General features: G+C 43.2%; 1 protein-coding gene across 1 annotated transcript; it reads right to left on the bottom strand.

Annotated features, from left to right (window-relative positions):
• Positions 1–1887: 1887 nt before the first annotated feature.
• LOC124254166 (all-trans-retinol 13,14-reductase-like) lies at positions 1888–24728 on the bottom strand. Its single transcript, XM_046688039.1, has 12 exons — positions 24414–24728; positions 18524–18706; positions 16471–16580; positions 15679–15810; positions 15016–15220; positions 14654–14851; positions 13988–14110; positions 12802–12922; positions 12351–12481; positions 11786–11952; positions 4903–5062; positions 1888–3515 (listed from the first exon to the last, which is right to left on the bottom strand). Exons 1-12 carry the CDS (start codon positions 24625–24627, stop codon positions 3370–3372), a joined length of 1890 nt encoding a protein of 629 aa, XP_046543995.1. The 5' UTR covers positions 24628–24728; the 3' UTR covers positions 1888–3369.
• Between the last annotated feature and the right edge of the window lie 17 nt (positions 24729–24745).

Genomic DNA, 24745 nt, shown 5'->3' with positions numbered 1-24745 from the left:
CCGGAAGGTCGCCTATGGCGCATACACAAACAGTGGTTATCCATTAAGTGATAACGATGTATGAATCTATACCGGAAGGTTATCCATTGGCGCTTCTATGGCGCATACACAAACAGTGGTTATCCATTAAGTGATAACGATGTATGAATCTATACCGAAGGTCGCTTCTATGGCGCATTACAAACAGTGGTTATCCATTAAGTGATAACGATGTCTGAATCTATACCGAAAGGTCGCCTCCATGGCATGGCGCATTAACAAACAGTGGTTATCCATTAAGTGATAACGATGTCTGAATCTATACCGGAAGGACGTCTGAATCTCTACCGAAGGTCGCATGGCATAACAAACAGTGGTTATCCATTAAGTGATAACGATGTATGAATCTATACCGAAGGTCGCTCTATGGCGCATTAATAAACAGTGGTTATCCATTAAGTGATAACGATGTATGAATCTATACCGAAGGTCGCTTCTATGGCGCATTACAAACAGTGGTTATCCATTAAGTGATAACGATGTATGAATCTATACGGAAGGTCGCTTCTATGGCGCATTAAAAAACAGTGGTTATCCATTAAGTGATAACGATGTATGAATCTATACCGAAGGTCGCCTCTATATGCATTACACAAACAGTGGTTATCCATTAAGTGATAACGATGTATGAATCTATACCGGAAGGTCGCCTCATGGCGCATTACAAACAGTGGTTATCCATTAAGTGATAACGATGTATGAATCTATACCGAAGGTCGCCTATGGCGCATTACAAACAGTGGTTATCCATTAAGGATAACGATGTCTCGAATCTATACCGAAGGTCGCTCTATGGCGCATTACAAACAGTGGTTATCCATTAAGTGATAACGATGTCGAATCTATACCGAAGGTCGCTTCTATAAGCATACACAAACAGTGGTTATCCATTAAGTGATAACGATGTATGAATCTATACCGGAAGGTCGCTCTATGGCGTACACAAACAGTGGTTATCCATTAAGTGATAAAGATGTATGAATCTATACCGGAAGGTCGCTCTATGGCGTACACAAACAGTGGTTATCCATTAAGTCGTATGCTTCATTACCAGTCAAATACTGATTGAAGCTCCTTAAATGTCTTCATCGTGGTACAACCTTCACTCAAAAAGTTAGAAAATTAAAATCTTATTCGAGTCAAGTGCAAGAAACAACTGGGTAACTGATGTAAAATAAATCTTCTGAAATGGTGATGCAACATCTACTGCCCATTCAGTATTGTCACCTCAGTCATACTTCTAGAACATTATTATTACCAAGCATGGTTTTATACAAGTGAGGTGAGGTGAAATTGGGTTTAACGTCGTTCTTGAGAATATTTCGCTCATATGACGATGTGCATGCGTGTGTATGTGTATGTGCGGCTGCTTGTACTAGCCCAGACTTAAGCTGGTTTAATAGTGCTAGCCCACTGAGATACCATGCCGCAGTGAAGCCGCAGTGAAGCATGAATACCCCACTCAGACACATTATACTGACTCCGAGCCGACCAATCCTTGTTGAACCCAGTAATGCCGAGCGCCAAGCAGAGACCAACAAGTACCATATTTTCTTTTGGTATGACGCGGTCGGGGATCGAACGCCACCTTCCACTCTCCAGGCGGACGCTCTAACCACTGCACCACGGAGGTTTATACAAGTGGCACACACAAACATGTTAGACTTTAACAACTCTATACAGGGATTAAGATGTACAGAGGGCTGACAAACACATTCCAGGACACACAACTGATGATCATACTGCTGTCATTACCACAGAGGTGGCCCTGCGGACAGGGTGCATTACCAGGCAGCATCAGGGTTTGATTCCCAATCATCATACAAATCATCACAAATGAAAACAAAACACTGAGTACTTAGTTTATTAAAATAAAAAGGTGAACTGGTGATTAACATGATTTAAATCACTGGAAACAAAGACAACATGAAATAAGCAAACATAAATAATGTGACATTCCATCTACGTGTACATGTCCAACACGACTGCTGCACCATCAGAGGCGATGGCGGCACTGCCACTACAGTATGTTTGGCACTACAGACGGACTTGTTGTTGGACTGTCACGGATCACAATGTTCAGGGTACTGGAAAGGCTTGGTACATCATGTATCATGTATCATGTATTAAATAGCGGATGCTGCATCTCACAATCACACAGGGAGCAATACAAATGACAGCTACAAAATGGCACCAACATTGTCAAACATTTTGTTCTGGACTTTGGCACTGAAATTTTCTAAAATTTAATCAGGATAAAGTAGGACTCACATACAACTGAGAAAAAGAGGAAATATGAAGGGTCTGGGTAGAACCGGCTTTCAAGAGAATTTTCGGTGCGCTGGTCATGGACGGAGCGGCAGTGATGGAGGTGCTAGACTTTCCCCTTCAGTAAAACCACAAGCACTAGTTGCTGAGAAACCAATTTTCACAGAACTAAAGGACTGAAAGCAGCCACAAAAATATCCTGGCAGACCTAAGGGGGCAAACTCTAAAACTAAATGTGGGGGAAATGTGCCACCCTTTTGAAGATACTGGTACAATGTATGTTCTTGGAAATTGTACAGATGGAATGTGATGCTGAATATATCAACTACTGATCAGCCCAGCATCGTGAACCCTGCGGACATCATCTCCTGGTGTTGGAACAAGGGACACAACTCCTCCTGGGTTCCTCCCAGTATACAGTACAACCTACTTATTGCTACCGGATACAGGACTCAACACTTGTAGTTATCATGAGTGGTTGGAAACCAGTCGGCACACTTTGTTTCAATAAAACTCCAGAATTCAGATGGTCCTTCTATTACTTGAAACTCTTAAGGTAGTTCAATTCAGTTAAATCTTCAGGAGAATCCATTGTAAAATTGTGAGAAATATTTCAGAAAAAGTTAAATGAAAGAAGCAAAAGCCACAAAAAACAATTGAAGTTATAACAGTCTTTACTTATAACATTGTACATCCAATCAACAATTTTATATGCAAATTTTCACCCAGCAATGTCTGTTTAGTGTTACATACTGCTAGCAAAATTATATTTGTAAAGATGAAATTGTAAATCCTAATGCACATTTATTGTTAGATTAATGTTACAAAATGAGGTATAAATAGTCAACTTTAATCAAGTCTGTATAAAACTTGACAAGGGTTTGGTCATCAGGTATAATTCATTGGGCAAGTCATTGAGTAGAATTATTATGTTATCCCCAACACAAGCGATGTTTGTGACATCAGCAATACCATAGCTGTCTTTGGGACCATGACGTAGAGTTCTTTCACAATGGATAAAATCACAGGAAACTCACTTTGACATGAAACATTGTTCATGATCTAATTCACTTTCTTCTGCGGCTGCTTGTTGAGTGTCTTGCGAAGACGCTCCACATCGTTGATGAGGTTGCGGTTGAGGATGGTGCCTGCGCACAACATTCCCCCGAGGACGGCACTGACGAAGCCGCACATGTACACATCTTGGCCTGCACAACAAACAACTTCAGTATTACTACTACCTATTCACATGGAAAGATTGATCAAACAAGAATCTACGCTAAATGGCTGATAAGTTCACCAGATACAACCTGCTATAGAGTGTCTAGCATCGAGCCTACATCTACATGACATCCATCCTACATCAACATTACATCTAGCCTAAATCTATATGACATCTAGCCCACATCTGGACTACATCTACATGACATCTAGCCTACATCTACATGACATCTAGCCTAAATCTACATAACATCTGGACGACATCTGGACTACATCTACATGACATCTAGCCTACATCTACATGACATCTAGCCCACATCTGGACTACATCTACATGACATCCAGCCTACATCTACATGACATCTAGCCCACATCTGGACTACATCTACATGACATCCAGCCTACATCTACATGACATCTAGCTCACATCTGGACTACATCTACATGGCATCTAGCCCACATCTAGCCTACATCTACATGACATCCATCCTACATCAACATTACATCTAGCCTACATCTACATGACATCTAGCCCACATCTGGACTACATCTACATGACATCCAGCCTACATCTACATGACATCTAGCCCACATCTGGACTACATCTACACAACACCTAGTCTACATCTACACAACATCCAGCCTACATCAACAGGACATCTAGCCTACATGTACATGACATATAGCCGACATCTACATAGTATCTAGCCTACATGTACATGACATCTAGCCGACATCTAGACTACATCTACATGACATTTAGCCTACATCTACATGACATCTAGTCTACATCTAGCCTACATCTACATGACATCTAGCCTACATCTACATGACATCTAGCCTACATCTGCATGATGTCTAGCCTACATCTACATGACATCTAGCCTACATCTGCATGACATCTTGTCTATGTCTAGCCTACATCTACATGACACCTAGCCTACATCTACACATCTAGCCTACATCTAGCTGACATCTACATGACATCTGAACTACATCTACAAGACATCTAGCCTACATCTACATGACACCTAGCCTACATCTACATGACACCTAGCCTACATCTACATGAATCTAGCCTAAATCTACATGACATCTAGCCTACATCTACATGACATCTAGTAACTGCCAACATGACATCTACATCACATCTAGCCTACATCTACATGACATCTAGCCTACATCTACTTGACATCTAGCCTACATCTACTTGACATCTAGCCTACATCTACTTGACACCTAGCCTACATCTACATGTCATCTAGCCTACATCTACATGACAGCTAGCCTACATCTACATGACATCTAGTAACTGCCAACATGACTTCTACATGACATCTTGTCTCCTCCTGCATGACACTGAGTGATGTGTACCTGTCATATAGAGGCCTGGTATTCCCGTGGCTGGCCGCATGTTGATTGACGTGTCTGCAGAGAGGCGCTCACTCCTGTGATCCATGCCGTACATCTCCCCAAGGGGAGCTCCGAGGTAGTGCAGGTTGCTCACTGGGGTTCCCACCTCCATGTACTCTAGCTGGACACACACACAGGCAGAATTAGTGGAAACTCTCTCATTGTAATAAAAATATTTAAACACATCACTGTGAGTTAAGAAGACATAAACCTGAAAACCACTTTTGTATTGTTTGACGTATATATTACCCATCCATCCATCCATCCATCCATCCATCCATCCACCCACCCACCCACCCATCCATCCATCCACCCACCCACCCACCCATCCATCCATCCACCCATCCATCCATCCATCCATCCATCCATCCATCCATCCATCCACGCACCCATCCATCCATCCATCCATCCACCCACCCACCCATCCATCCATCCACCCACCCACCCATCGATCCATCCATCCATCCATCCATCCACCCACCCACCCATCATCCATCCATCCATCCATCCATCCATCCATCCATCCATTTGTTTGCGTAGGGGTTAATGTGTGTAACTCTCCTGTCTATACACACATGAACACACACGACACAGAAACAAACACACAGCACACACACCTCACAAACACACGACACAGAAACAAACACACACACACAACACAACAAAACGGAAACAAACACACACAACACACACACAAAACACAACACACACAAAACACACCTCACAAACACACACGACACACAAACACACACAACACACAAACACAACATACAGTAGTAATAGAGGGGGGGTACTACAGCAGATGCGGCTTAGAGGCTTATTTGTGGAAATTAAACCCCCCAGCCCCCCTTAAAAAAATATCGAGAACCATCCCTCAATCGCCAAGTTCAAATAAAAAAACAGCAAAAGCCCTCTTTGGCCACAACTCACGGAGGGAGAAATTGGTGTTTTGACCAGAGACCCGCCTGGTCCCTGGTCTGATCATGTTTGTGGTGCACTGGTATTTTCTCCCGTGGGGTTGTGGTCGACTTCGCTTCGAACCTCGGTGACAGAGATGCGCAACTCTGTACCTTGATCGTACCCAGCAGTCGTTCGACTGAGCCACAGAGGACCTGATAGCCGAGTGCTCGGTTTAACGGGTCTGTCCTGAGATTGCATCATCCTCTTAAACCAGGCTCCGTCTATAGTAGCACAAAGGATGTCTGAAACCCATCTTGCACTATATATATATAGTTTACAAAATAATATTTAATTGGTCCTCCGTCAATCGTTGATGAATATACTTTAAGCTGATGAGGTACACGTGTTCGGGTGCATAAATTTTATCTCCAATAAAAACCTCAACTCCCTCGAGGCTTGTGGTGGAAGCTGTTCCTAGTTGTACATAAATATGACAGCGTCTACCCCAACGTCGCCCGTACATGTGGGAAGACCTCGAGAAAGATCCGTTCATCGACAACGCTTTGAGCACCGTCAGCTGCGAAATGTTTCATCGATACGGGATGCTGCTGGCTCCACTGACCGCGGCCATCATCACGGCGAAGCATTGCCGAGTTAAAGAAAAAAACATAAACCATACTATACAAGATGGAGGAACAACAACCACCACCAACGGAACCTGTCCCAGAACAACCACCAACGACGGAGGAGGAACCGATTAAGACTGTCACCCGAAAAAAGAATCCCCAAAAAGTAGCCGCCTATCGCAAAGGCGGGCTGGCGAAACAGCAGAAAAAAAACGTGAATGACCGCATGGCTGTACGAATTCAAACCGGCAGCAGCAAGACCGGCAGTAACACTGGCAGCACCTCAATTAGAAGTAAATCCTCATATCATTATATAATTTTATTTTTTTAAATAAATAAAAAATATATACACACAATGTCCAACCCCGATGGAAAAACGTTCGTCAACGACGCCTATCACGCCGCCTTGATCAGCGGGCTGGCCATAGGCTATGCTCGATTGAGCAAAATGATCACCAAACAACCGGCACCCAAACTCGATTTCAACCTGCAAGACATGGGCATGCTCGTGTTCGACTTGGGACTGGCGATGGCCACCAAAGCGATGCTCGTCAAGCAAGGCATCATTCCGGAAAACATATTGAAATAAAAAAACAATAACTTACTTATAAAGATGGCCACGATCGCGATCATGGTCGGCGGGGCTATCATCAACGCCCTGGCCTTTTCCAGCAATTACCTTTTTTCCCTATTACGAACGTCCAACACGGCCGAAATTGAAGCGGAACGGAAACGGCACGATGTGGCCGTGGAGAAATTACAAGCCGCACAAGCCGACACGAAAACCACGCCCTTCGAATGTTCAAGGACGTCGCACATTGATATAGCAATCATGACAACCGTCGGCGAACTCAAAGCGATGGCAAAAAACGTGGATTGGTGGGTTATTCACGCACGAGGAAAGCCCAACTGGCCACCTTGCTGGAAGACACCGAGCCGGTCGAGTTGAGATTTGTGTCGACGGACCACGCCGTGGGTAAGTATCTGAGAGGCTGGAAAATGGTGATCGATTCTAATATCGATACCCATAAAATCAAACTCTTAATAGACAGTAAACTTCACGAAGAATTAAATTATTTGAAAAGCATCAAATACCAGTTGACCCTTAAAATGTTGCTTCAAAAACCTCAGACGGACGGTAGCATCGAGCACCTCGAGCCTATTTCCAAGGCAAGCAGGAAGTCGTACTTCCGACCGACTCTATCCCTTCGACCCTCGATACGTTGTTGCAACACGTACAAGAATCATTGGAAAAATTTACCCATAGAGGCTCCGGATGGGTGGTGGACAAAATCGATACCATCTACCGAAACGCGGCCGAAAAGTTTCTCACGTTCTTACAACGCGAAGAGAGAAACATCAGGGAAGCTTTGCCGGACCCTGCCCCCATGGATATGACGCTGGAGGATAAACTCGCACACGAAAAGGCTCAGGATTGCTACGTATGCGACTAACCCCTGAATGTGGATGTCGTGAGAGATCATTGCCACATCACCAGTCGATACCGAGGTGCCATCCATAAGACATGCAACCGCCAGCTTAGAATCGATAACCAAAACCCTCCACATCCCTGTAGTGTTTCACAATTTGAGAGGGTACGATGCTCACTTGATCATGCAGGCCATCTCGAACATCGAGGGCAAGTTAATGTGCATCCCCAACAACATGGAAAAATACATCTCGTTCTCGCTCAACGGTCTGAGATTTATCGATAGTGCTCAGTTCCTCCTGCCATCGCTCGATAGTTTGGTCAAAGCCAACGATACCTTCGCCATCACCGATCGATACACCTATGCGGTGACTTGACCTCTGATGCTACGGAAGGGCATGTACCCGTATACGAGTACATGGACGATTGGCCCAAGTTCGATGAGACCCAACTACTCCCCATCGACTGCTTTTACAGTGGCTTAACCAAGTCCACCATCTCCCAGGACGATTACGACCACGCCCAGAACGTGTGGGAGAAACTGGGCTGTCGACATTTGGGTGATTATCACAACCTCTACTTGAAAACGGATGTCCTGCTACAGGCCGACGTGTTCGAGACGTTCAGAACAACGTGTTTGAAACAGTATCAACTCGACCCTGCCTGGTACTACACCAGCCCCGGTCTCTCATGGGATGCGCTCTTGAAGAAAACCAGAGTTAAACTGGAATTGCTCACGGATTACGATATGCACCTGTTCGTCGAGAAAGGCATGCATGGTGGGATTTCTATGGTCTCCAAATGGTACGCGAAAGCCAACAACAAATACGTGGAAAGCTACAACTCGAGCAAGCCCACAAACCACCTCCTGTATCTCGATGCCAACAACCTGTACGGCTGGGCCATGAGCCAGTCTCTACCTACGGGCGGGTTGGCATGGTTGGACGATGAGATCCATATCATGAGCATCGCGCCGGATTCAAACGAAGGCTACATCCTCGGAGTGGACTGCGGCTATCCGCTGGCTCCCGAACGGGTGGCGGTGAACCGAGACTGGATGTCGGACTATCAACAAACGTTGCTCGGGAAAAATAAGCTGGCCAACGTGGAAAAAGTCGTTCCGAACTTGATGCGCAAGACCAAGTACATGCTGCACTATCGATCGGAATCTGCAACTGTACTTGTCGCTGGGCATGAAGCTGACCAAAATACGTCGGGTGCTGCAATTCGATCAAAGTCCCTGGATGGAACCGTACATTCGGCTGAACACAGAGCTGTGAAAAAAGGCCACCAGGGATTTCGAGAAAAACCTCTACAAACTGATGAACAATTCGGTGTTCGGCAAAACCATGGAAAACTTGAGAAAACGGGAGACGGTCAAACTCATGCGATCTCACGAGGAAGAAAAACTCAGGAAACTCACAGCCAGCCCGGCATTCAACCGGAGCAAGCTATTTGATAACGACTTGGTAGCGCAACACATGAACAAAAGCCACATCAAGCTCAACCGACCTGTCTACGTGGGGATGAGCGTTCTCGACCTCTCCAAACATCTCATGTACAATTTCTACTACAACGAGTTAAAAAATCAATACGGCGATTGATGTGAAGTGCTGTACACGGACACGGATTCACTGCACATGGAAATTTGTACCGAGGACGTGTACGAGGACATGGCGAAAGGGGACAAGAAATACCACATCAACACACCCTCTTCAAACAGGCTCTCTTCGATAAACGCACGTCCAAACACCCCATGAACGCATTGAGAAGCGACAAACACAACATCTACAGCATCACTCTCAACAAAACGTCGCTGTCGCCCATGGATACCAAACGATGGCTTGCGAACGATGGCATCCACACTTATAGCTATGAATACCAACAGTTGACCTCGACACGTTGGGGTTTCTGAGACCCCCAATAAAGGAAATTCCACTTGATGCGTCGAGACAATTGAATGAACGATAGCATGTATACATCATGGAGAAGGTTTACTACAGCCCTCGGGGTTACTGGAAAGGTGTGAGCACCATCCCGGAGCTAGCCAAAGCCGCTCGCCATCTGGCAAGTGTACCTGCTTGCTCCCTGATACATCCCGAGAAGAAAGTTTGACATTTCCATACCCAATCGTACCTATCAAGCCGACCTCCTGTTTCTCTCATACGACAGGTTGAGAAACAAAACGTACAAGTACGCCCTGACCGTCGTGGACGTTGCCAGTCGCTACAAGGAAGCAGAGCCGTTAACGACCAAAGATTCGAGTCAAGTCGCTAAGGCCTTAGAACGTATCTACAAACGCAGTCGCTTGACCTGGCCGACCGAATTACAAGTCGATCCCGGGCGCGAAAGTTCATGGGAGCCGTGTCAAGGCTGTTATCGAAGCATAAAGTCCAGGTGAGACGAGGCATGGCCGGAGCTCACCGAAGCCAAGCCACTGTCGAAAGATTCAACAGGACTTTAGCCGAGCGATTGTTCGGATATCAGTATGCCCAAGAGATGGCCAACCCAGAAAAACGATCGACGGAATGGGTCATACGCTAAACCGATCAACAAAGAAGTCACTCGACTCCTCGATAAAAGACCCGTCGAAGCCATTTGAATTAAATCCGTGACGATCGAAATGGCTGCGCCATCGCGTCACGGTCAAGAGAAAAAATTACCAGACCGGGACGTCGTGAGGTATCTGTACCAGCCCCGTGAACTCGAAGGAGGGGATACCACGTCGACCAAGTGGACATCAAAGACAACGAACCGAAGCTGTATTACTTGCAAGACAGACTGGGTAGGGGATTCGTCCGAGAGGAATTACAAATTGTCCCTCACGACACGGTATTACCCCCAAAATAAAATAAAATAAAAAATGTTCTGTCTGGGATTCGAACGCTAAAACTCTAGGTCTGAAGTCCGGCACGTTCCCTTCAGACCGGCAGTCTCACTCTGTCAGGGACGGTGCATTCAAGCTATATATAGCTCATACGCTTTGCGAGCTTATGTAGCCGGATTCTAAATTAGCCGATTGTGGCTTCTAAACATGTTTTCAGCGTCCATCGACGCATGCATCGTGATCAGCGTGGTCTAGACTACCTAAGAGCATCGTGATTGTATTTTATTACACCTTGATTCGAGGTGAAAAACCACCATGAGGCGAGCAAAACTGGTTCTGCGCTACTGTAGCTAGTATAGACGGAGCCCAGCTCAAGATAAATACTGGATTGTGGCTTCTACAATTTTTTTCACCGTTCGTCGACTAATGTATCGTATTCAGCGTTCTTCAAACTACCTGCGGTCATCGTGTTTGTATGTTATGAGACATGGATTCGACGTGAAATAGCCACCAAACGTGCACGAAGTGGAATGACGGGTTTCAGACATCCTTTGTGCTACTATAGACGGAGCCCGGTTTAAGAGGATGATGCAATCTCAGGACAGACCTGTTAAACCGAGCACTCGGCTATCAGGTCCTCTGTGGCTCAGTCGAACGACTGCTGGGTACGATCAAGGTACAGAGTTGCGCATCTCTGTCACCGAGGTTCGAAGCCTACCGTTCGAAAAACAAAGACACGGAGCTCTCATGGGAGAGCGCAGTCGACCACAACCCGGGAGAAAATACCAGTGCACCACAAACATGATCAGACCAGGGACCAAGCGGGTCTCTGGTCAAAACACCAATTTCTCCCTCCGTGGGTTGTGGCCACAGAGGGCTTTTGCTATTTTTTTTTATTTGAACTTGCACATCGAAGGATGGCTCTCAATATTTTTTTAAGGGGGGCTGGGGGGTTTAATTCCCACAAATAAACCTCTAAGCCGCATCTGCGGTAGTACCCCCCCTCTATTACTACTCATACAAACACAACGCACACACACACACACACAAACACCCACTCACCTGGCCATCCAGCTGTGGGAAGAGGGAGACAGTCTGCTCCCACATCTTTCGTCCAATGGTCATCTTCAAGTCCTCGTATCGCTCGCCGCGGTGACGCAAACGCTCATCCTTCCACTCGGAGAACCACTCCCACTTGGCGATGGTGATCAGCAGCACCACACTCTTACCTGGACAAACATCATCAGTCATGACACACTGATATAATAACATGTACGAAGATAGGTACTTGATAGGGTTACCTCCCTTTACACAGGTAACTGGAGAAGATCTTGTCAATGTTAAACTCTGTGAACCTGAAACCTGGGAGGGGCAAACTCAGCTGGAATGTGGGAGGGGCAGACTCACCTGATGTCAGACTCACCTGGAATGTGGAAGGGGCAGACTCACCTGATGTCAGACTCACCTGGAATGTGGTAGGGGCAGACTCACCTGATGTCAGACTCACCTGGAATGTGGGAGGGGCAGACTCATCTGGAATGTGGGACGGGCAGACTCACCTGGAATGTGGGACAGGCAGACTCACCTGATGTCAGACTCACCTGGAATGTGAGATCGGCAGACTCACCTGGAAACCGTGTATCCCACGAGGGGTCTTTAGCTGCTGGGAAGGAGATGTAGATGAGGGGCACTTCAGAATTTACAGCATCTTCAACACTCTGATTCACGAAGTCTTTGATTGAGCCGTCTATGTCAGTGCTGTGATAGCATGGATATTGTTATGGTCACATGTACTCGGCTATGGATCCATATATGGGCAAGGGGATAAGTCTGAATTAACAAAACATAATTTAAGCAGAAAGTCAGGGGGTCTGACTGATGTTAACAGTCAACAGTTGGATGATCCTCAAATACGTCACGGTATGGCTTAAATATTGTCGAAGTGATGTTAAATATTAACTCATTCACTCAAATGCAAATACCATCAAAGAAAATGTCAAGGACACGAGCACCATTAACGCTGCATTGATATAACTATCAAATGACCTTGACCTACAATGTGAAGGACAGTGGCTGACCTTGTGTACGCCCAGTAGTTGCTGGCCTTCATCTTTAGGTCGGAGGGGCTGCCTGACAGGCCACAGAAGGTTGTGATACAGGACACTCCTGGCCCAAGCTGGTCCACCATGTTATAGAAACCTGCGGAACACACGTGCCAATCAGTCACATCCACACAATTATGTGCTGTGTGAGATATTCAACCCTTACACTACTGTCTTTGTTTTGATCAACATTCAACCCTTATACTACTGACTTTGTTTTGATCAACATTCAACCCTTATACTACAGTCTTTTGTTTTGATCAATATTAAATCCTTATGCTACTGTCTTTGTTTTGATCAACATTCAACCCTTATACTACTGACTTTGTTTTGATCAACATTCAACCCTTATACGACAGTCTTTTGTTTTGATCAACATTCAACCCTTACACTACTGTCTTTGTTTTGATCAATATTAAACCCTTACACTATTGTCTTTGTTTTGATCAAATACTTGATGGAGAAATGAGTTTTCCGATCTAAATCCACTTGTGAGAGAAGACAGACTGATGTGGTATCATCCGCCATGATATTGCTGGAATATTGCTAAAAGTGGCATAAAACTAAACTCACTCACTCTCTCTCATTTGAATAATCACTAATCATTCTAATATGCTATATCATTTGAATGACGGGGAGAGATTTATGGATATATAACATCTTTATTATTAGCATTTTGGTGTAGCTACTAACGCCCTGGACATGTTCAGGGTCGTACCATGGGTGGGCCTCGGAGTCAAAGCCACAGGCATGGCGGTGAACAGTAGTAAAAGCAACGAGCCATGCCATGATATGCTGTTTGTGCCAAGGAAGTTGGACAGAGTTCTTATCATGTTGATGGTTGAAGAAACTTGAGATAAAATACTTCACTGACATTTCCATATGATTGGTTTGTTGTTTTACGCCGCACTCAGCAATATTCCAGCCCAATGGCGGCTGTCTGTAAATAATCAGGTCCGGACTAGACAAACCAGTCATCAATAGCACGAGCATCGATCGACGCAATTGTGATACAATGACATGTGTCAACCAAGTCAGCGAGCCTGACAACCCAATCCCGTCTTACAACAAGCATGGGAAGCTGAAGACCAATTCTAACCCAGATCTTCACGGGTTAGCAGCATTAGTTTCATTCCTGACATTTCTGTTTTTCATCACTTACAGGATTTCTCTGCAATCTCTTTAGGGATCAGCGTCTTGAACGTGTTGCGTGCTCCAGCGTCAGAGATCACCTGTCTGGCATATATGTCCACGTCTCCCGATGCACTGCTCTTGACACGAACACCTTCATAGAAATAACGAAGCGAGCACATGAGTGAGTGTCCAAGACGAAAATCAAGAATCAAATATGTTAAGATGAACAAGTACTTGACCGTAGCTGTTTCTCTCAGATGATCAGACAGCCCAAACTTATTTATGCCACCGTGGATCAAGGACCTTTTCAAAATTAAATGTTCTTGAAGCTTTACATTTCTGTGGCAGTTAGCCGTATTGACTTTGTCCACAATCGCAAGGACGAGAAAGAAAAAAGGTGATGTCAGCCATTTCACTGATCTTGAGAAGTTGAAAAATAGTATCACAATGCTTTCCATAAAGTGACAAAATATCATTTCCACTTGGGCAAATATTAGCCATCCTTATCTACTGCAAACCTTCTGTACTCACTGAACCAACCAACTCTGCATGGAGTTTCAGTATCATCCAAGGGAGACAACTCTGCAGACTCCCCCTACACAGGTTTGATCCTATAAACTAACTGACCCAAATCATAATCACCTTTATAGGTAAATACTAGACAAACATGCGGAATTTGCATGTGAAATCTTACCAATAGCTCTGCCTTTGTCATTGAAGAGGATGTTAGTGACCGGAGCGTTGACCAGAACCTTGCTGCCATACCTCTCAATAGCTCGGACCATGTGAAGAGAGATCTCACTGGTGCCGCCCTCGGGGTAGTACGCCCCTTTGCGATAATGGTCCACAAGCATGGCGTGCATAGCAAAGGGGGCCTCACTCGGCACAAGTCCTGCACACAAAGACAAATCAGACAAAGGGGACCTCACTCAGCACAAGTTCAAAATTAAATTCACAAATCCAGAATAAAACATTTTTCTCTCTACTGACAAATGAATTGTCATGATAACAATGACTCAAAGTAAATCTCCACCACAGGAGAGAAGGCGACTTTACCGTAGTCTCCGAGGATATAGGACAGGACGGCCTGCAGCTCCTTGTTCGACGTTATACCATCAAGGACGCTCTTCAGGGATCGGCTCGCATACTTGAAGAAGCCACCGAAGAACAAGTTGAATAGTCCTGTTGCCACTAGTAACCGTGCAAGCCACTTTGGCAGCATCTTCAGAACTACTGGCCCGGCATTCCCTTTCTGTGCTGCCTGGAGAAACAGCAAATTACTGACATAACAAGTTCATGAGATTCATTATTTCAGGTTCATTACCTAAACATGCTAATTGGTCTTCCTGTACAGAGTTGAATAGTGTTGTACAAGGTAATACACCTTGATGACTGCCCTGTATAATGTCATACAGTTAATTACCTTGATGGCGACCCTGTATACTGTCATACAGTGTCGTACAATGTATTACTTTGATGGCGACCCTGTATACTGCATTGTATACTGTCATACAGTGTCATACAATGTATTATCTTGATGGCTGCCCTGTATACTGTCATACAGTGTCATACACTTTATTACATTGACTGCAGCCCTGTATACGGTCATACAGTGTCATACAGTTAATTACCTTCATGGCTGCCCTGTATACTGTCATACAGTGTCATACAGTTTATTACCTTGACGGCAGCCCGGTACACTGTCATACAGTTTATTACCTTAACGGCAGCCCGGTACTTGTTAATGGCTTCCTTCTCTTCAGGGAACAGAGCATGTAGGTTGTTGTAGTACTGCTCACGTCCCGTCTTCATGGGGTACGTCTTTTGCTTCCCGGGCGGACCTAGCGCCACCTGTAGACAACACACACAGACAGAGACTTAATGCTGAAATGAACTGTACTCTAGTATTAGCACTGTGCTAGATTGATACATATGTATAACGAGGGCTAACCAGGTACCAAACCCACCAACATTTCTAGCACACTGAAATACAGCATCTCTGTACAATCAGGAAACTTCAACATGAAAGGTTGTGTTTGAGAAACATACAGAATATTTGGGAGGACATTTTGACACGGTATACCGACACCGTACCAGATATTGCCTTCAGAGCAAGTGGTACTGCATTCTATTTAAGTCCTTTTAGGAATCTCTATCTAACCGAGAAAGTATAAGCGTTTAATGACTCGTTCAACATTATTATATCACAACATGTCAGTATGAGAAGAAAGTAAAATATGATGCAAGTCTGAGACATTTTCCACTTTGATGAACACATGTTGCTGATGTCCACATAGGCTGTGATGGGCATCGGAAACCGATGTCGACCAGGTCAGGATGAAACACACATTTAGCCAAAGTCCTGTCCACTTTGTCTTTTCCCACCTGCACATTGTCCTTGGAATGCCGTCCAACTGCCAATATTATAGGGCTCTCTAAGACGCAGATAAACCAATTCTGAGTTTACCGACTCCCTGACACACACCACGGCCACGTCTGACTCCAACTCACCACATCAAATTCATCGTCCAGCGGCACCCACAACAGCTGTCCCTCAGTCAGCTGGTCAACGATGGTGGAGAACATGCTGTGCCCGTCCATGTCCCCCACATAATGGATACCTACACACAGACAAGAAACACGGTGTTTCAACCGGAACATAACAACATAGGGGATATTGGAGACAAGCTGGATGGTGGAGAACATGCTGTGCCCGTCCATGTCCCCCACATAATGGATACCTACACACAGACAAGAAACACGGTGTTTCAACCGGATCATGACAACATAGGGGATATTGGAGACAAGCTGGATGGTGGAGAACATGCTGTGCCCGTCCATGTCCCCCACATAATGGATACCTACACACAGACAAGAAACACGGTGTTTCAACCGGAACATGACAACATAGGGGATATTGGAGACAAGCTGGATGGTGGAGAACATGCTGTGCCCGTCCATGTCCCCTACATAATGGATACCTACACACAGACAAGAAACACGGTGTTACAACCTGAACATGACAACATAGGGGACATTGGAGACAAGCTGGTTCTTAGTGCCGTGAAGGTTCGGGTTAGAATATTGATCTTCAGCAGGGCCGTAGTTAACTTTTCTTAATAATGGGGGCACTATCAAGGTTAAAAGAGTGTTATATCTGCTCCCCACACCCCACCCCACCCCTAACTATGGCCCTGTTCAACAACCCATGCTTGTCGTAAGAGGCGACTAACGGGATCGGGTGGTCAGGCTTGCTGACTGACACATGTCATCGGTTCCCAACTGCGCAGATCAATGCTCATGCTGTTGATCACTGGATTGTCTGGTCCAGACACAATTATTTACAGACCGCTACCATATAACTGGAATATTGCCGAGTGCAGCGTAAAACTAGACTCACTCACTCTTTAGTTCATGATAAAACACATAAAATCAGCACCAGCTACAATCTGAAGTGTGGAGGTTTCTAGAGGCAGATATCAGTTGTATGTGAGTGAGTTGGGCTTGACCTCACGACTTTGGTAAAACATGGGAGATTGGAACACATGTACGGTATACAAATTAGGGTGAACTTCAAACCAGCACGTTATTACCCAGTCCAAGGGACACAACTCTAACAGTGAATTGTAGCGCCTAAAATGGGCAAGCAAAAAATTGCCCTACTCACTCCAGCAATCCCCTCCCCCAACACACCACATCCCCCAACACACCACATCCACCTTGTAAATGTTTACAGTGACTCAGTCAGTGAGTCAGAGAGTGAGTGAGTGCGTGACTGCATGAGTGAGTGAGTGAGTGAGTGAGTGCAAGAGTGAGTTAGTGAGTCAGTCAGTCAGTGAGACAGAGAGTGAGTGAGGTTTTACGCTGCTATAAGCATCATTCCAGCAACTTCATGGTGTGAGACACCACATTGTTCCGGGTGAGAGATATCAAAGCAGAAACTTCTTCTGAGACAAGCAAACACTATAACTACAAGGCTACTGATCCGTGTGAACAAAACAATATTCAGATGAAATCTTCCATGTGAGGCTGCTGGGGTATGACTGCAGCATTGATTCAGACACTTCATGACTTTCCTTGAGTAATATTATTATTAAACTCCGTCAGCTACACACCATTCACAATAGCTACTGAAGATAAGGTGCCCAACCTTATGGCAATACATTCATGAATGGTTTATAGAGCTGAGGTTAGGTGGGACTGCTCAAGCACGGTTATGTAAACAACTTCTGTGTTGTGGTGTCAAAACCGTCCAAAGTCCGCCTGTACATCACAAGTTGTTTATCGCTACTCCGAGGTTGTAGCTGACAGGTCCAAAGTCCAAACTCACATTTCTTTTGTCACCTGCATTAACATGTAATCAGTACAACATTGGAATCTATTGATCCACATAAATTACAGGGAAAACTGTAAACCATTATATACTAACCTAGAATACTGATTCATGCCCAATCTAAAACACAAAATATTCAAACAGTTAAACATGATCTGTCTGTCTCTCTGTCCCCATGTAACCACTAGCACACACACACAAGCACACACACACAAGCACATGTAAACTGACCTGTATCGAACTCGAACCCCTTCTCCCTGAACGTGTGACAGCATCCCCCAGCCTGGTCATGCTGCTCCAGCACCAACACCCGCTTCCCCGCCTTCACCAACAGCACCGCCGCAGACAACCCGCCAACACCGCTGCCGATGATCACTGCGTCTAACTTCTCCGGAACTTTGGTCGTCTTAAATCCTAAAAGAGACATCATATCACACACATCACTCAACACTGTATTCCATATTTGCAACATTCAACACTATAACACAACCTTGTAAATAAAACATGTCAAACTATACATCCATAGCTCAATATCGTATCTCAACACTGTTACATTGGAATGGAATCATATCAACAATGTTACATTGTAATGGAACCATATCAACAATGTTACAACCAATGGGCCATCCAGTATCAGTGAGTAATTAAACACATCACAGTTCCTCTTCAACTTGTTTTCTTAAGAAACTAAAGATTTCTCCAATTATACATTCAGAAATCACTGGACAGAGGATTGAAAGATTAGAACAAGAAATACAGTTAAGGAAACAGATGAAGGTGTGTTTCACTCCAGTTGTGTGTGGAAAGCCACAATACAACACATTAGCAGATTAGCGAAGTACAAGAGTCTAGAAACAATGTCACTGTTATGTTATGTGATCTGCTATTCCTGCCTGGTATATGACAGAAAATTAGCAAGGATCCTATCTAGGAAACTTCCACATTTGGTTAAAAATTGGTGTTTTTTTAGTCCATATTTCAATCAATTCTATGATATTTTAACATTGCACTTTCATCGTATTGATATTCATTCCAATGTAAGAATATAGAACTAAGCTCATCCCCCACAGCTCCTGGTATTGACATGGTCAGTAGAGCACTGGCTATCTCTTCACAACCAATCAATTCTTAGTTAGCATTGGTTAGTTGAACTTTAAATTTCTGTGTGTGAATTATAAATGACTTTTGCTTGATTTGGGGTGAAATACGGGACATATCCCTGAATAAGGTAATCAGAACCATCAAGAGTAACAAGGTAATCCAACCTAGGGAAGGATATTTACTCCACCATGTTATCTAACACACGTAATGGATATACCGGTAATGATTTAATGAACTGATGAATTTGTCCTGGGTGGTCTGGGTTCCAGGTAACTTTGTCTAGCATTACCCATTATTACATCTGTCACAGACTCAGATGTGGATGTTGGAGCCGGAGATATCTCATGTAACTGACCGTCACACTACAGATGCTTGAAATTGCATAGACATACCACTTAATCTCTTTCAACTCTGTACATCTCAATCAAAACATACCACTTAATCTCTTTCAACTCTGTACATCTCAATCAAAACATACCACATAATCTCTTTCAACTCTGTACATCTCAATCAAAATATACCACATAATCCCCTTGATCTCTGTACATATCAAAACATACCACTTAATCCCCTTGATCTCTGTACATCTCAATCTTTAATCCATCTCAGTGGCCTCCTGAACATACTATATTATGGTATATATGTAGCTTGTGATCATATTCTGCCATATAACTTGATGAAGGGGCAAGAAGTAGCCCAGAAACATCATCTTGTAAATAATAAAGAATCCATACCATAAGTTGTTATGTCACATTACAGCCCCAGTCTCAGAGGTCAGTGTGAATAACATTATAGTGTCAGAGGTCAGTGTGAATAACATTACAGTATGAGAGGTTAGGGGGAATAATATCACGCTAACCTAGGTCAGTTTGTATGACATTAAAGTATGACAGGTCAGTCAGGTTACTATCAGGTTCACGTTTCAGAAACATGGGTAGTGTTGATAACCTATAACCCAGGCCTGTCGTCGGCTGTTCACGTTTTGCAGATAAACTGCAGTATACTTTGAATGGGTGGAGAAACCGGCTGGAACAAGCCTTGTTTGTTTACACTTCACTAGAACAATGTTGGTCACCTAAGGTCAAAATTACCAGATTATAAACCATTTTCTTTAAAATAATAATCATCATTATAACGATGATGCTATAAATTTAAAGGTCACATAAACCCTAGGGGGTACAAATACATAAATCACTAACTGGCATCGTTATAAATGAAACCCCGTCATTAAAACTACTCATTTCGACCTTTAATTGACTTAAATCGACCTTTTTGACAACAGTGCACAATTCTCACCCGCGAACGAAATTTCAACCAATCAGAGCGGCGCGCCTCTGTGACGTCATATGAGGAATAGCTTTGAGAGCCGATGCAGAATTCATCTACATTTTAGGGGGTAAATTATCGTGTTTACAGGCTTGTATAAACCTGAAATCGTGACAATTGTTGTGGAAAATGAAAGCTATATGTTCTCACAATCTACTGTCATTTAATTTTGTCTCCTGCTTTGCCCTAGTTTCGAGTTACAACTTGTTTTCATAGACGATTCTGTCAAAATCGATTGGTGTCGTTAGGCCCTATTTGTATAATGACTGATCCAAATTGATCCCATTTCTGTGTTGTTTTACCTCGATATTTAATCATGTCATGTAAAAATCTGTTTGTATTCTCAAAACAGTGTCGGCCCATAAGTTTTCACATGCAATACAGCAATTAATACTCCTCGTTGTAACCCGTGTTAGGTGGTATAAACCTACACATGTTATTTGTCATCATTCACTTGATGGTCAGTTAATGAATTTATAACAGGTATAATTAGTGGTAACACCACTTAGATTACCGACAAAGGTTCCCATTTGGCATTTCTTGTGTCTGGAGTAAATATTCAACATTATAAACATCGATCAAAGGATTAACCGATAACACGCTGATTGATTAATTACTTTTATCTTACACAGCGAATTGTCAAAAGGTAGTGTTTATGTATGTAGATTTACTAATCTATACTGAATACACTCTGTCGTGGTCGGTGTCTCGTAAAAACAACGTCCTTCTTTCAAAGGATTAACCGGCAATACATTGATTGATTGCCCATTATTGGCTAACTAAATTACTGTTTTTAAAGAAAGGCGGACATTATGCAATTAGTTGCCAGATGTGCTATCTTGGGTGACCAATGAGACTATACACCAATACCTGAAAAGATTTATCCCTTTTTCGTATATTAAACTGTTAAAAGACACATAATTTGGAACAGTTTTGTGGATATTGATGGATAAATTCCTCGAACAAGGTAATGGCCTGATATTGTTCCTATAACTTTAATCTGTTTTAATTTTAATATTTGCATTTTGTTTTTATTCATTTGTCGTAGCATTCAACAGAATCATTGTTTTCTCCGTGAAGTGTAATGAGACAGACAACATGCACTAGGGTGGGTGTGCGAATTATGATTCACATTGGCAAACTATAAAATGTCTAGATATTACAGTTCTGTTATAAATTCACTATAAGTATCAGCAGATCGTCTGCTTTTTATTTAGTTTCAAAATGCATACAAGTTTGATAATAAACTAATGAGGATTATAAGACCAAATATAAAGACGCACATTGACTAGTATCTACATACTAGTGAGTGGACATTAACCATTGGAATGTAGCAAGAAATTTATCGGCAAGAGTATTGTCACTTCGACCCCACCTCGCTTCGTGGAAGAAATCGTTATGTTATAAGTTGTGTCATGCAAAATCCGTTTGGTTATGATTCCAATACATATTTAACAACGAGTAGAAAGTAGTCTTGATTTTCTAACTTCATGTAAACAAACTATAATCTCCTTAATTCTAACAGATTTTTATTTTTTTAAATGGCGGCGCTTCGTCGGGAACATCCGCCAGTCTGAGGATAAATGCTATTTAGGTTTGTTTTCACCGAAAGTTACAAAATCAAAACTACTTTCTACTGGTAGTAAAATATGTATTTTATTGATGGCCAATAGGATTTTGCATGACATAGCGTATAACATGACAATTTCTCTCCTGGCAGCGAGGTGGGTGTCAATATAATACTACTTACAGTATTATTGTTACTTCGACCACAACCTCACTTCGAGGAAGAAATCGTTAAGTTACAAGTTGTGTCATAGAAAATCTTTATGGTCATCAATCATATGCATATTTTACTACAACTAGTAAGTAGTTTTGATTCTTTAACTTCCGTGAAGCGATCTGAACACAAGTAAGATATCGCTTCAGGCTTCCACAACGCCAAGCCGCACTCACAAACATAACCCATTTCGCATCTAACCGCGGGTCCTGTGGAAATCTGTGCATGGGGACACCATCGCCTCGACCCCTAGGAGCAATTGACGACAAAGCAACGATTCGGCATGTTGTCGTTGATGTCGAGAAATCATCAAAATGATGAGCGTGCTACACATTTTCTATACAACTAACTGAAAATCGTTCCTCATATGACGTCACTGCAGTGCTCTGGCGACAGAGTTACGTAACCTGTCTGTGGTTTCGTTGGCGGGCGAGAGGGAAGCAGGCGACTTTTTGGACACTTTTAATCGCTCGGTATTAATTAACCACAAGTTTTAAAAGAATAAATTTGGTGTTCCGCATAAGACTAACCACAAATCTTTCATATGTAATGGTTAAAAGAGTAACAAAAAACAAAGTTTAGTGGTTCTTTAACATATTTTTCAGAGGTGGCAGTGATAGGCTTGTGTGTGACCTTGTGTGCATGTGGCTGCTTATACTATGTATTCTAGATAAGAGTGACGTCAGTTCTATACTGATAGCCCACTGAGATACCATGCTGAGCTGTAACATGGATACCCCACTTCACTACTGTATACCGATTCAAAGCTGAAGAGTCAGACTTTTGGGTTGTAATCTTAATGTCAAATACCCGTTGGGGTGCAGCAGAAACCACATTTTAACATCTTTTGGTATGACAAAGCCAGCGTTTAAACCTCAGAATTTTGGCTCCCTATATCTACAACACAATACCGACATTCATATATTGTTTTAAATTACCAGTGCAAGGTTTCCAAGATGACTGTCAGTAAAACGGATTCCATAAAGCATTAACCAAGTTACACATAGCATTGCTCTTTCCTTTGTTCCACGGTACTTTGGGCGGCATTGAACAATGTGACAAGCATGAAAACCTTCTTTTGGAATTATTATGACCCAGGAAATCTTGATAAAAATGTGTCACCTTTACCTGCATGTATAAAATTCTGAAATGAGTTGTATGGATTCAGCAAGAACTGACTGAGAAACTACAAAGTGTCCTATGTTCTACTTGCATCACACTATTTCTGTTAATATTCAGCAATAACCATGATAACAGTCATAAGTCTGTACAGACAAACTTGCAGGCCTTGGACATTAATCTGTAAATCTTCAGTTCAGTAAAAATCTTGTGAAAATGCTCACCTCATACTTAATCAGCGAAAACATCAAAACTAGGAAATCACTCTATGAAACAACAGATCATCAGTCAGGGAATCATGGGTACGGAGTTGGCTTGCTTTTGTTTCATCACTCATTCACTGTAATTTGTGTAAAGAATTTTATCAAACACTGACCGATTTTTTTGTTGTTTCATTTGATCTAGTTATATGAGACCATAACAAAGTATTAGCTCGATCACAATAACCTGTTGCTCTTTCCTTTGTTCAGCCTACTAATACTAGACATCCAGCTTCTAGTCATGCCACTCAAAGAAATATTTCCTCATCAATATAATAATTTAGTGATATCGGCAGAAGTCTTACCAACTGGAGTCTTTACCTTGCAAAGAATTTTTTCTTAACCAAATTAATACCATAATCTTTTAACTCGTCTTGTGTTTTCAAAAGATATTCTGTCTTACGCTAAACACTACATACCACCAGGACCGTCATTTGTGAGATCAATAACAGTGGGAACCTGCACAAGTGCTGATGTGAATATAATAAGGAGAGGAGCACCCGAGGCTGCACTACGTTCAGCTACTTCAACTTACTCTGTTTGAGGACTGCGTCTCTTGCCTTGTGGTCCAGCATAAGCGGCTCCCGTCGTCGACGGACATCTGAAGCGAGGGGATTTCTTCCTGGTTTGGCACCGCCAAACATCACCGATAAAATATATATGAAGACATATATAAGAAACAGCCATACCACTATGGATGGGTTTTTAAAAAAATACTCAACGAGCACATCAAGAGAAAATATATTCATCTTGATTCTCGACCAGGTAGCAACTAGACAGACCCTACACTAGACAGCTAGCTTATCCCTCACAATTGATATGTGGTAGCATGCCTTCACATTCCGTTAGAGTTATCTCCCCGGAAAC

This window comes from Haliotis rubra, unplaced genomic scaffold (genome assembly GCF_003918875.1).
Source record: "Haliotis rubra isolate DU_JTF1 unplaced genomic scaffold, ASM391887v1 Scf567, whole genome shotgun sequence".
Taxonomy (NCBI): Eukaryota; Metazoa; Mollusca; class Gastropoda; order Lepetellida; family Haliotidae; genus Haliotis; species Haliotis rubra.
The sequence above is the reverse complement of the archived record's forward strand: the minus strand, read 5'-3'. Positions and strand labels throughout refer to the sequence as shown.

What these genes read in the sequence shown, in the direction of transcription:
- LOC124254166 (XM_046688039.1), bottom strand. Translation starts at nt 24,627, where the DNA reads ATGAATATATTTTCTCTTGATGTGCTCGTTGAGTATTTTTTTAAAAAC. An exon ending in TGACAAAGGCAGAGCTATTG is followed by an intron (nt 14,111 to 14,653) that starts GTAAGATTTCAC and finishes ATTTCTATGAAG; the next exon opens with GTGTTCGTGTCAAGAGCAGT. An exon ending in GTGGGATACACGGTTTCCAG is followed by an intron (nt 11,953 to 12,350) that starts GTGAGTCTGCCG and finishes ATGTTTGTCCAG; the next exon opens with GTAAGAGTGTGGTGCTGCTG.